This window comes from Brassica napus, chromosome C6, assembly GCF_020379485.1.
Source record: "Brassica napus cultivar Da-Ae chromosome C6, Da-Ae, whole genome shotgun sequence".
Classification (NCBI taxonomy): Eukaryota; Viridiplantae; Streptophyta; class Magnoliopsida; order Brassicales; family Brassicaceae; genus Brassica; species Brassica napus.
Window position 1 is genome coordinate 4762316 of NC_063449.1, and position 14404 is coordinate 4776719.

Consider the following 14404-nt stretch of genomic DNA (forward strand, 5'->3'; position numbering starts at 1 on the left):
GTATTTATAAGAATGGTGATCATCTCAACACTCTTTTTACCGACACCGAATCAACCGACACCTAACCATATCCTTTAGCAAAAAATAATTTTATTTTTCTGTTTGGTTTCCTCTTAAATATATAGAATTTGTTAACCAACATAAAGAGATGTAAGTTACAAATAAAGGGCAATTTGGTGTTTTTGAATAATGTTCTGTTGTTCTCTTTTTTTTTTTACATTACAACTATTTTTCGTTGTGAATAATCATATTCATTTTGGAAACATGAAACTCGTCTAGACTCATATTCAAGTTCAAATTTATATTTTATTCTTATTTATTTTAGATATTATATATTTGAGAATATTTATTGATTCAAGAGAAAACAAAAAAGTATGGGAAAGAAAAGATTTAAGATATATAGAGTAAACAAATTACTCATTTAAATTAATAAAATAACAAAATTTATTCAATTTTGTTTTTGGAATTTTCCTAATCTGAAACTTGTGTACTTTTCCATAGTCTGTCAAAACAAAATTATTCAAAATATTTTAAATTACTAGTTTGAACCATTGATAATGTCAAATGCAAATATTAATATTTAGAAAAATATATAAATATATGTTTCATTAAAATAATAAATCAATGAATATGTATATATAGAAATAACAAAACTTTGTATTGTTAGATTTTTTTCTCAAAATAAAATTCATCTCTAATCTTTTTTTCTTTTTGACGTTATTTTATTAAATTACATCTAAAAACACATTTATATTTTAGAATATGCATTATCGATACATAAAATATATTAAATAATCTAATAAAATGACGAAATACAAATCTACAAAGTTTTATCAATTTTTTTTAAAAAAAATGTTTAAATATAAATATTTTATAATAATAATTAATAATGATATAAATTAATACTATAGTTCTGATGATATTATTGACTTGTAATTTTTTTACTCTATATAAAATTAAATTTTGGTCTGTTGTTTACTAAATGTTTTTTTTAATTATCTAGAAACACATACTAAAACAGTTCTAACTATTTCCAAATGAATCATTTAATCTTCAAAGAAAATTGTTGATATAATAAAGTGTGTCAGACCTTTTACAAAAAAATATCAAAAACTTTATATAATAATGTGGTGGTTTAGTGGTAGGCGAACTTTGAGAAGCTAAATAATCCGGGGTTAAACATTACATTTACTTTATGGTCACGTGGATATAAAGCCATAATTTAGATTTCATTTAAATACAAAGAGAGATAGTCTATCCATATGATACATTTGTATTTGAAATTACTCTGAGTAATTCAATAGGTTTAGGATACCTTCGGGATAATAATAAAACTGCATAATATGGATTAACTCTGAAAGCCATGTATGATGTAAAAGAACTAATCATTGAGCTAACAGAACCAAAAGTACTAGTGTGCACTACAGTGAAATTTTATAGAAGGCCACTAGCACAATTGTTGTTCGGTTTGCGTAGACCGACTTACATTGTCTTTGTATAAGTTCTGGTTTAATTTTTTTCCTTAAGGCAATAGGAAAGACCTAGAGACCTAACGTAAGTCAATCATGTTTTATTCAAAAGATAAAAGTTACCCCATAGTCTAATGACGCATGAGAACCAACCACAACATATTTTTGTAACCTCAATAGGTCGCATCTCTGCTTCTGATTAGACTTAACACGTTTTTAAGTCTGTTACTCTGTGTTTGTTCACCGAACAAGCTATTATTAAGGCCATATATAAGAGTACAAACTTAAAAAAAAAAAAAAAAAAAAAAAACAACAGCAACACTTAATCCTCTGTGTCATGTTTGGATTCCTCTGCTTCTTCTCATTTATCAAACTCAATCCTCTGTGTCTCCTCCGCATCTACAATGTTGTTATTGTTGGTGTTGTTCTTCTTTCGCCCAAGCTGCGATGTTCATCTTCCCTAATGGAACACGACTTTGTCTACTTTTATCATCTTGGCAGTTAAATTTCAGGACACGACACTCTCTTGTAGGAGTAAGGGTGGTCGTGCGGACAATTGGATTGTGTAAAGTAAAGACTAATTATGCTTTTGAAGAATTTTTTGTATTGAGAACTGTAGCAGAGATAGTCTTTTGTACTCTGTTGAGGTATGTGCTAGAGGATCCATGCTCTGCTCGCAACATTCAGTTTTGTAAGATTGAATATTACAATATGAATGTCAGTGCTGATTTATAATGAATGTCCCTAATGTATGTTTTGTTTATAAAACTTCTTATTGAAGATACGAACAGAGATCAGTACCCGTTTGCAAAGAATATATGTGAGAACAAATAAGCAAAAACATAACAAGAAGAAGTACACAAACCTCAAATTTTACTTGTTAAACATGTTATTACACTTGATTAAGACATGGAGACACAAACCGAACGTAGTCTCCTCAAAATTACATGAACAATAGGTCATCAGACCAGAAGAGATCCTCATCATCATAGGATAGCAAACCTTCAAAAATAGTATCAAAATCAAGATCCATCGTCACTTCTTCCAAGCTTTTTTCGGCTGCAGCAGGTAATGATGATACAGAGTTGTTGTTGTTGTTGTCAGATACAGTCTGATCCTCTTCTTCTTTGTCAGTGTTGCTAACAAGAGGAGGTGGTGGTGGTACATCATCACAATCTTGGAGGAGTTGAGTAAGTTCCATCTCGCTCCATTCATCCAAGTCAGGTGATTGATCGACCGTTGATAGGGTTTGATCCTCCAAACCCTTGAGATGACTCATGAGTACTTTCATAGACTCCATCGCTTCCATAAGTTCCTCCGGATTCTTCGAATTGGCAAGCTTGTCGTCGTCCCACCAAAACCCTAACCCTAGATCCTTGCGAGCCATACATATACCGAGGTCTTCTCTCGTGTCACGAGATGATGAAACAGGAGGAAGTCTCTGTCCGGCGAGATAAGCCGAGACAACGGACTCAACGGAGGAGTGACCAAACGAGAAGAAAGAAGCGTTGGAGTTGGAAGAAGACGACGGTGTCGCTAAGATAGCGATTTGAGCGTCGGAGAGAACACAAAGCTGAGCCGCTTTGCTGTAGAGACCGTCTCTGCGTTTCGAAAAAGTTGTAGCGCGCGAAGCTTTGTTTGTGATCTTCTTCATCTCAGGCTTCCTCTTCGTACCTCCTTTCACCATTCTTTTCTTTTTTTTCACAAACAAACGAAACCCTAATTGAGACAAATGTCGAGAGAGAGTTTATGTTGTGTCTGCGTCAGAAAGAATTTTTTGAAGTGACAAACAATCTCTTTCTCTCTGGTATTTATAGGCTCCGTCGGTGGATTGGTAAATAAATGATTTAACTTTCACTATTTCCTTTTTTCTTAAAAACATCAACAACCCAGACAGACAGGGAAAATTTTGAAAGATACCTTCAAAACAAGATTATATTTTTAAAATTAACATATTTATTATTATTTTTGAAAACTACATTTATTTATAATTAAACTAGGACATGCCCGCGCTTCAGCACATTTGTTGTTGTGTGTGATTTTGTTGAGGTGATGCTGTTTTGAGGTATATAGTAGTAGGTGAATGTTTAATATATTATGTGGTTTCTTTTATCAATAATGTGTTGGTGCATGTATTTTAGTATTTGTTTGTGATGAAGCGAGCCTTCGTTGAAGTTAATACGTAAATAGAATTTTAAGATTTTTGTATTTAGTCATTACTAACTGTAGAATTAATAGTTTTGATTAGTCACGGATTTTTGGTTTTCACTTCAGTTCTGGTTCCGTTTTTTTTTCTGTTTATCAGCTCTAGAATATATGAATTGTTCGATTATATATAAATTTCATTTCGGTTTCAGTTCAGCTTAGCTAACAATTTAGAAACCAACTAATATCCGATAAAATATCGGTTTCAATTCGGTTCCAGTTCATTATGTTTTCGGGGTAATTTGGAAAATTCAGATAAAAATTGTTTTTTTGTTATTTGGAATTAAATATCAGGTATTCACGTAAATTTAAATATTTTAGCTATTAATAATTTAGCTAATTTGGCACCTTTAGGTGATTAAGATAATATTTAAAAAAAAAAAAAATAGGATAACAAATATGAGGGTAATTTACTTTTCAGGTGATTCAGTTTATAAGCAGTGTTTAGAATTATTTGGTAATTTTGAAACTATTTTTTTATAATTAATATTTTAGATATATAAACAATACTTTGAATATTCGGTAACTATTCAGTTTTTGGTTAAGTGTCGGTTTCTTTTTCGGTTCTAAAGATATATGAATTGTTTGGTTATTTATAAAATTTGTAGAGGTTCCAGTTAGGCTTAGGCTACAATTTCAGGAGTCAACTTAATCCAATAAAATATCAGTTTCAATTCGGTCTGGGTGTTTGAATATTTCGGATGATAAGTCAGTTTTTTTTTCTTTTTTTAGATTAAATATAGGGTAATTCGGATAAATTTACATAGTTCGGATATAAATTATTTTGTTCTATAGGGTTATTTGGATAATTTAAAAAATTTTGGATAAAAAAATATTTCGGCAATTCATTTTTTTCAGATATTTCAGTTTGTAAGTAGTGTTTTAAAAATATTTGGTAATCTTAATACTAAAAATATTTTATGTTTCTAGTTCGGCTCCAGTTCATTTCCAGTTCAGTTTGGATTTTTTGTTTTCAAAGATATATGGACAGTTTGAATATTTGTGAACATCAATTCAGTTTTGAATCCTAGTTTTTCAGTTTAGTTCTCGGTTTTCGGTTCATATGTCCATTTCTAGAGTGTATGTTCACTTTGACATAATAAATTATAAACTAATACTAATTAAATGATAATTACTGTTCTATTTTTGTGGAATTTAATGACTAAACAATTTACACCTGTTTAATTTTTTATATTCTTTTTAAAAATACTGGAGATTTTCTCCACGCTACGGGCAGATTATATATTTTAATTTTAATTGTTTATATTTTGTATTATGAAATTGTTTTGATTGAGTATGTATCTAATTTTTAAAGTGTGGTTTATATTTTTAATTTTTAAAATTTCACATTTTGTACTATTACGTCAATTATTTTGTTTCAGTATGTATCTAATTCTTTAAAACAATTTTGTAACAATATTTTGGATTAAAGTGTTGCTTGTATTTAGTTTTAGTAGGAATTTTCGTTTTTGTTTTGCAAAAACCATTGTAATATCGTAAATTTTGATTGTATAGCAAAAAAACTTCAATTTAATATACGTAACAAATTAATGGTTAGAGTATAGCCTATACATTATATAAAAATTGCTAAATCACCCTTATATGTAGTGTTAATTTTTGCTATTTTTCTTTTGTTTTCTTTATTTAGCATGTCTCCCCCATCTCATATAATTGCTTTAGTTTTTTATTAACACAATTATTTGCTTTTGCATTTCACATATTAAAAAGATAGCTTTTTCACACATAACATGTTTTGTAAATTTAAAACAGACATATATTTTTACAATTTTATAGTAAAATCAATATATTTGTTTTTTAATCTATACTATACTACATATTTATATGGTATAGTTTAGTTTCAATTTCAAATTAGACATAATTTTGATGAATTCTATATATATGTTGTATATTATATTCACATAAACTATTCTATATGTATATAAAAAAATAGAATAATATTATAATATTATATAGCCTATAGTTATTTATTTAATTTATTTTTGTATTACAAAAATTAACCATTGTATTATCCCATTAGATTTCTAAAAAAAATGATTTAAGGGAATCAAAAACCTTTGTAACAATTTAATCGAAAAAAATTCCTATAAAATTGGCAAATCAGTTTTTTATATTATATCAGTTTTTAAGTGGTAAACCATAAAACTGCTTGTAACATACCATATATACTTGTGATATTTTTTATATAATATATATCAACTTTTAGTAAATGTATATTCTTTCTCTGAGTTTAGATTAGTCAATCATATAAGTATAAGTGTATATTTACCATTTAATAAACTTTCTTTTGATCATTTTTCTCTTTGGATATTCTTTTGGTGGAAATAAACTAAAAAGAGTTATCTTAGAAAATTTCTTTTTTTTTGTAAAACCAATAAAATACAAAACACTAAAAACAGTAAAAATCTAAATTTAAAAATCAAAATTTTAATACCAAACTGTAAATATAGAAACCAAAACTAAAACCAAAATTTGAAAGTCAAAAGCACAATATAAAAATGAAGAACCAAACCTAGTAACTATCTAAAACCCAAAACTAAAACCAGAAACTACTAAACCAATCGAAGTCTAAGTTTGTCTTATTGCGTGTGATGTAGAAATTTTTTGTATTCTATTTTTAATTTCATTAAGCCTTCGAATAATGTCTATTAAGTTTTTTGAAAAGACAATGAATCGATCTATGCGAGAATTCAAATGCGAGTATGATATAGTTAGACTGTTTAATATGCCGAGATAGGAAACTTATTTGTATTCCTTGATTCATCATCTACAATTATAGGATGGTTTTTAGAATCTTGGTAAAACAATCTTAATCACATATATATTAATAGACTTTAGTAATTGTTTTTTTTTTCTTTGTTAAAACTGTAATGGAAATTGATATAAATATGATGTACATCCATGACACAAAGGGATGAAGAAGCAATAATGAAATTGCAGGAGAACAAAGTACATAAATTATAGGAACAGTAAAAAACCTGTAGGAATAAATGTGGGCCCTGACGCAAGCTCGAATGGAATAATATCAATGTACGAAATTTTCATTTCTGTTATAATCAGTGTTTTTCTTCCAGGCTCATGAGAAAACTCATATCAATGTATTAATTCTTAGCCAATTGGGCGCTGACAGTGTAGTAGTGATTGCTTCTTCTTCTTCCAAGCATGATGTCCTATAAGGTAAGTAAAGTCTATCATCAAAGAGTTCACAAAACTAAGGTCAACCACGGTGGAATTACATTGAAGGTAAATGTTACACATCTCGCCAAATCTCTTACTTTTCCAATCTAGGGTCCCACGATTATTAAAAAAAGTTATTGTAGAGAATATTTTGCAACGAATGAGATACGGAGATGTATAGGATGATTGGTAAGTGTTGTGGCTTTTATTTTTTTGGTTTTAGAATAATAGTAGATTTTATTGATGTAGCTGTAGATTAATTATTTTCAGAGCACTAAATATAAAGCTCTAGAAAAATTGATTTCCAAAGCTATTTTGTTTTCTATTTTAGTTTTTATGGCTGTAGCTTTAAATTTTTTCTTAAAGCATGATTGATAAACCAAAGTGGATGTAGAAAAAAAATGAGCTGTGGAAAACACTCACATTACTTACCAATCACCCCCGTGGCTGTGTAGTTAAAGACTGGTCTGGAAATTATGATGTTTGTGCAAGGTAAGCCATTAAGTGATGATGTTTGGGATGGAGGTTGGTTTGTCCAAGGAATATAAAGCAAACATAGCTAAAGGGACATGGAAATTCTAGAAAAAGACAAAAACATAAGCCATATAGACATAAGATAATGGATAAGTCATTGGTGCCAGGAAGCATACATGGAGTAGGTAAGTGGAATATGAGAGCTTTTAGTTACTAAATCTTGCATGCTTCGCTTCCTTCTTCTCCTCGATGACATTAGTTGGGGCACATGCCTCACCAAAAGAACTTGCAAAGCAGGTTGAATATAAGGAAGACTTTGAAGCTAACACTTGCCCTTAGAATTGGCTCGTTATCACCGCCTGCGTTGACTTGGATCTACACGGCAGGTGCTAGAGCTGGCAAGCTGGCAGGACAGCAGGAGAGACTACCTAAGTGATAGATATGGTCTGCTTTTTGTTGTGAAATTGTAGTCTGGGACCTTCACTCTGAACTTGTGGGCTTGGCCAATGGTAACCACAAGACTTTGGGGAGTTCGCTTCTCATGATGAGCACCCATCCAAGTCTCCATTTACCTAGCATTCACAACAGGTGCTACAGAGACTACACAACCGCATACGTGAATTAAGAATATTTAAAGTGACCTGAAAATAGTTATCAGTTTAACTCTGACGCCTGCCTTCCCGTGAGCTCATGACCAGCATCGCCAAGTAGCACAAAAGTGGCCTTATCGTCATTGTCGTAGATGACAGATCAGTATGGTACCTATAATAAAGACGAAACAACTTAGAATAAAAGGCTACTCGATGCAGAAATGTGAGGATAGGGATAGATTACTTTGCAACTCCAGTAGCCTTCACATTTCTACATTTTGGGAATATCAATGAAGTCAGACCTCTGTTCGCTTTAGTTTGGCAGTCATTGCATGCAATGTAGTACCAGTTAGAGTCCCTCTCAAGTCTCAACATCATCAATGGTACCTGCCGGAAATTCCTAAACAGTTAAACCTAGTAAGTATGTATGGTTATTTGTTCTAGAAAGTACCTTAGCGGGTTCATGTTAAGATCTCAGCAACAATCATTGTCGCAACCTTGGTGACCTCTGACGCATTAGCTATGGCAGCAACGTTTGGGTTTGAGCCAATCTTATACATATATATTTTGAATCAGATGGAGTTCACAACAATAAATTTGAATGAGGCCGGATTGTACACCAGGAGAGATACTCATTTGTGAGAGGTACATGTTTATCAATGTAGCTGAGGGCAATGTTCCCTGTGGGTTTGAAAGGTGGGTTACCAAATGGAATATAGAAAAGATAGCTAAGGCCTGGCCAACAAATGGGGAGTCTATGTTTATACCATACACTAAGTCACTAACTAATAAGAAGGGAACTGATTACCTCTAATATGTTTAGTATTCGCGGGTGTCGCTGAATTTGCAGTAGAACTTCGCAGCCTTGTCCCGCAAGTAAACATTCATCATAGTCTCACAGGCCCACTGCAATTGTTCATTCAAATTAAGATTGAGGTTAGTATGCAATACAATTGTTTTTTTTTTTTGTTGTTAAAGGAGTTTCAAATGCTTACTCTTTTATTTGTAAGTGAACCAAAACTCGACGCGTGCGTGCTTGAGACTCATAAGGTACCGGACGTTCACTCAGAAACTACCCACTGGATATTTGTAAGTTGAATGGTTCGACTCAGCGGATCTAAATTTAAGGAAAAAAATTATCTCTTTACAAAAAATATATTACATACCTGTTTATCTATGAGAAACAGCTCTACTCCAATTAAGAAGCCACAGCTTTCGCTGTATTCCTAACTTCTCAGAAATGTATCAATCGAAAACGTAGCTCATCATTGAAGAACATAGTTGCAGGGGCCACAGATGAAGGACATATATAGGGGGGAGGGGAGATGATGAGATTGAAATAAATCCAGGCCGATTGGATTTCTGCAGTAAAGTGATAAGCTTTATGGCTCGAGAATCAGAATCGGTAGTAACGGCAAGGAGTTGGAGGCAGACCATGAGACGATCGTAGTAAGTCGCCAGCGAAGGGATAGGTTTTACATAAAAATGGGTCAGTTCTCAACATTATCAGCTCACATAATTGGCCCGTGTAAAGTCTGTGTCAAGTAACAATAGTTTGATGTGGCCGTTTGGAGCTTTCTTATTCGTTGATTTTTTAAACGGCGTGGCATAGCTTAGAAAGCTTCATATTGCCCTTTTAATATTGTAAGATAATGATTTTTAATGCGATGTTTAGAGTTGCGACGCAATTAATCATTCTACAACCTTTTTTTTTGAATTCATCTACTACCTTTTGCAAATCTTTCCAGAACTTCGATCATAGCTTTTAAATTCTCGAATCGCTACTTAAGAAATACCTCTGCCAGTGTCACTCTATTACCATCAAGGAGGGTGAAACTGATTGAATGCGAGAGAGCGGGGTGAGCCGGGTAAATCGTGTTAGTGGGAGTCTTAATGTAGCGAGTGAATGATTGCAGCAACAGTTACATGTTCTGAGGCTGTGTCATCAGAAAAGTCACGCGACTCTGTTCTGCATCTCCCAAATCAAAATAGGAGAAATCCATGAACTGCTGGGCCCATATGCAAAAGAATATAAAAGAACAACGGAGTAGCCATATAACTTATGTTAGGAAACCCGACGTAAATTGAAGACTTTTTGAAATGACATGTGGCGAAATTTTCTCCAAATAGAGAAAAACTCAACTTTATAGTATTAGATATGTTTTACATACACAATCATAAATTATTTTCGCCGGTGATTGTTTTGAAAAAGGAATTAAATAAAACAGTTACATATTCATGTCAAAAATTTAATGGTAAAATAATTATATAATCTTTGATGAAAATAACAAAATAAAAACAGTGAAAATATTTAGATTACAAAAAAATATTGTTATTGTTAATTGAGAGTATAAACTAAACATTACATTTTAAAGTTCTACTTAAAGTTTAAGATGTCTTTTATTTGTCATACACTTGTTTATTCATTTGCTAACTTGTCCGTAGAGCGGATATAACCCTAGCCAGAATTGCTAAATACGTATGTGTTTACAAAAATATGATTATCAAACCACTGAATATTTATGCACTTGCTTTTCTAATAAGATATAACGATCTAATGACAAGATACTTTTTTTTTTTTGCTTAAAGACAAGATACTTATCAGACGGGAACATAGAAGTTCATCATGTCAAAGACATACAAGAATATTTTTTTTTTTTTAAAAACAATCTGACACCAGCTTCTATCATCTTCAAAGAGCTGTGGAAAGTTCGTATCTTGATGCAATTTACTTTTATGGTATAACCATACCATGCAGAAGAAAGATAAATGTTGGAAATTATACATTGATAAAATTGGTTGGAAACAAAACCGTAGTAGAAACTCTATAAATTAATATTCAATAAATTAATAAATTATATAAATTAATAAAATTTGTCGCTCTCGAATTGGACTGATACAAATAATATACAAACTAATAAAATAATAACATATTACTGTTTTGAAGATTATATGTAAATATATAGTTCCATTGAAACCACAATTAATCATTTTATATATACAATTAGTATAAGATAAATAATAATATTATATTGTTTGTTTTATATTTACAATGGATTTTATTTCTATTTTTCTTAAGATTTTCTATTATTTAATATATAAATCTTGTCTCTAAAAACATTAAAATTGTATAATACATATCTCATATACATCAAATAATATATTGAAAAGGATATGCAAGTCGAACGTACAAAATTTAATGAAAATATAAACACTGAAATTAAGTAATTTTCCTTATAATAATTTTTTTTCTAAAATATATTAATCTAAAAAAAGAAATTATATATAACTTAATAAATTTTATAGTTTCAATATTATTAAATTAAAGAGGTTTTACCGTATAATGTTAGAGACCGGTGCTAAAAGATCATTATAAATTATTGCATAGAATATATGTTAAAAAAAAACTTGATTGTTACATGACCACACTACAGACTACAAGGGCGACAATGCTGTGACATCCAAACAACTTCAAAAGAAAAGATGCGACTAATGCTTTTTTTCTTTGATCAAAGCGACTAATGCTATTACTTTAAACAAATGACAAATTATGTGTTCTTCATTTCAATACTTTATCTTCAAATACTACAACTAATTGACACTCCATTGACGTCCTCCACCGATAACATAAATTTGCAAATTTCATGTTCAGTCACCAATACGATTTAATATCACTAAGATACCATAACATTTACATGTATACGTCCACTTTCTCAAACTAATATTTTTATAACATGTACTTTTAAACTAGTCACTATTAAATACTATAAGTAAATTGTAAAAAGTTCATATAACTTCAATGAAGCAAGCCCAAAATATTTTTTAAAAAAACACACAACCACATACACACAAACATCAACTACACCTGTTCAAAAATTCAAATCCAAAATTAAAATATAGTAGCTCCAACTAATTGCTCATAATTAAATATTTAAAGGGGTTTTTGCCAAAACTAACCCACAACTTGATTTTAACCCCAAACCTATACCCAAACTTGAATCAAATGCAAAACTAACCTAAAAACCTAGTGAAATTACAGCTCAGCCCCTTGTGACCAAACAAAAAAACAGAAGTCATTTTTACGAATATAGCCCTAGTAAATCGTCTGAGTCGTCTGAGATGTTGGAAGTCGTCTGGACGACTGAAGTGTAAGTCGTCTAGTACCGGTTTATTTTAAAAATAATTTATAAATCTTGTAAAAAAATATTTTGATGTGCAAAAAATAAAAATCAAGTAATTATAAACAGTTTTAAGTGATATAAATTAAGATATGATAAAATTGATTTGTTTTGAAGATAGATGAGTGGAAGTAGTGAATCATGAAATACTTTGGTTTAGGAGTTTGGCAAACATATGTTGTAGTATTGTATGTATTGTTAGGGTTAGATTTTGGAAAACTAAAATGTTTTTTTCAAAAATTAGTTTTCACTTATATGTGTTTATTTATGTGTATAGTAAACACTTTTCAAGTTTGATTTGATTTTATGAAGTCTTTAATTAGATAATTAAGTTTAGGAGTTATGTTTAGGGTGTGGACGACTTATATTTCAGTCGTCTGTTGAATAATTTACTCGGACGACGTATATTTCAGTCATCTGGTTAGGGTGTGGACGACTTATATTTCAGTCGTCTGTTGAATAATTTACTCGGACGACTTACATTTCAGTCATCTGGTTAGGGTGTGGACGACTAATATTTCAGTCGTCTGTTGAAAAATTTACTCGGACGACGTATATTTCAGTCGTCTGTTGAATAATTTACTCGGACGACTTACATTTCAGTCATCTGGTGAAGAAATTAAAACAGACGACTTACATGTGAGTCGTCCAAATATTCCCGCCTAAATTTTTTTAAAAAAATTATTTTCCCACTTAAATAATTTAAACCAGACGACTTACTTGTAAGTCGTCTGGAAAGTCTTCTATTTTAGTTTCCCGCTAAAAATATTTAATTTCCCGCTAAAAATATTAAACTCTTCTGGACGACTTACATGTAAGTCGTCTGTTTTAATTTCTTCACCAGACGACTGAAATGTAAGTCGTCCAGGAAGTCGTCTGAGTCAAAAATATTTAACCTAATTGGATTTTTTGTCTCCCTATATAAAGAAAAATTTATACATTCTCTCTCCTCCTCTCAAATGGCTGCAACAAAAATGTAATGTTCATCATTCTAAAACTCTCCAACCTCTCTCTAATCTTTTTGACTTGAAAACACCAAACTTTATATGAATTTTTCAGTTTTGTCTCATGTATTTCCTACTAATCTATCTCTTTTGCAAGTTTTTAATCAAATGGTACTCATCTTCCACTAATTTAAAGGTAAATCTATTAATTTTATATATGTATTTTTGTGTGTTCTAGAAATGTAGATTTATCTAATCTTCCACTCATTTTCTCTATTTTTAAGTCATTTGAACGATTCTGGATATGCAAGCTTTTCAGATCTGGATTTGATATGCAGGTTTTTCAGATCTGGAAAACTTCTTGGACGACTTACCTGTTAGTCGTCTGGAAGTCGTCTGGAAGTCGTCTGGACTTCTTGGAAGTCTTCTGACAAAGTCGTCCGGACTTCCAGGAAGTCGTCTGGGCTTCCAGGAAGTCGTCTAGACTTCCAGGAAGTCGTCTGGACTTCCAGAAAGTCGTCTGGACTTCCAGGAAGTCGTCTGGACTTCATGAAAGTCTTCTGACGAAGTCTCCCTTTCATAATAGATCTGAGCGTTTTGGTAAGTTCTTATGTCTGATTTTTCTGTATTTGGTAACTTCTTGTTGTATAAAGTTCTTACTTTTTTCCCAAACTAAAACTCTCCAAACCCACTTTAATCTCTTTGACTTGAAAACACCAAACTTTATATGAATTTTCCAGTTTTGTCTCATGTCTTTCTTACTAATCTATCTTTTTTGCAGGTTTTTAATTAGATGGTACTCATCTTCCACTAATTTAAAGGTAGATCTATTATTTTTAGATATGTATTTTTGTGTGTTCTGTAAAGGTAGATTTATCTAATCTTTCACTCATTTTTTCTGTTTTTAAGCCATTTGAACGTTTTTGGATATGCAGGTTTTTCAGATCTGTATTTAATATGCAGGTTTTTCAGATCTGGAAGACTTCTGGGACGACTTACCTGTTAGTCGTCTGGAAATCGTCTGGAGGTCGTCTAGAAGTCGTCTGGAAGTCGTCTGGACTTCTTGGAAGTCTTCTGACAAAGTCGTCTGGACTTCCTGTAAAGTCGTCTGGACTTCCTGTAAAGTCGTCTGGACTTCCTGTAAAGTCGTCTGGACTTCCTGTAAAGTCGTCTGGAAGTCGTCTGAACTTCCTAAAAGTCTTCTGACAAAGTCGTCTGAACTTCTTGGAAGTCGTCTGGACTTCTTAGAAGTCGTCTGGACTTCTTAAAAGTCGTGTGGTCTTGTCTACTCAAGTGGAATCCAAGCTTGTCTTTGTAGAGAAATGATCTATAATAGTTTTGTTTGTGGT

At 31.4% G+C, this 14404-nt stretch overlaps 1 protein-coding gene across 1 annotated transcript; it reads right to left on the bottom strand.

Annotated features, from left to right (window-relative positions):
- Positions 1-725: 725 nt before the first annotated feature.
- Positions 726-4020, bottom strand: LOC106358655 (agamous-like MADS-box protein AGL97). Its single transcript, XM_048761675.1, has one exon. The coding sequence runs from the start codon at positions 3154-3156 to the stop codon at positions 2413-2415; it is 744 nt and encodes a 247-aa protein (XP_048617632.1). The 5' UTR covers positions 3157-4020; the 3' UTR covers positions 726-2412.
- Between the last annotated feature and the right edge of the window lie 10384 nt (positions 4021-14404).

Bases quoted from the DNA above. Each gene is read 5' to 3' on its own strand.
- LOC106358655 (XM_048761675.1), bottom strand. From the start codon at position 3,156: ATGGTGAAAGGAGGTACGAAGAGGAAGCCTGAGATGAAGAAGATCACA.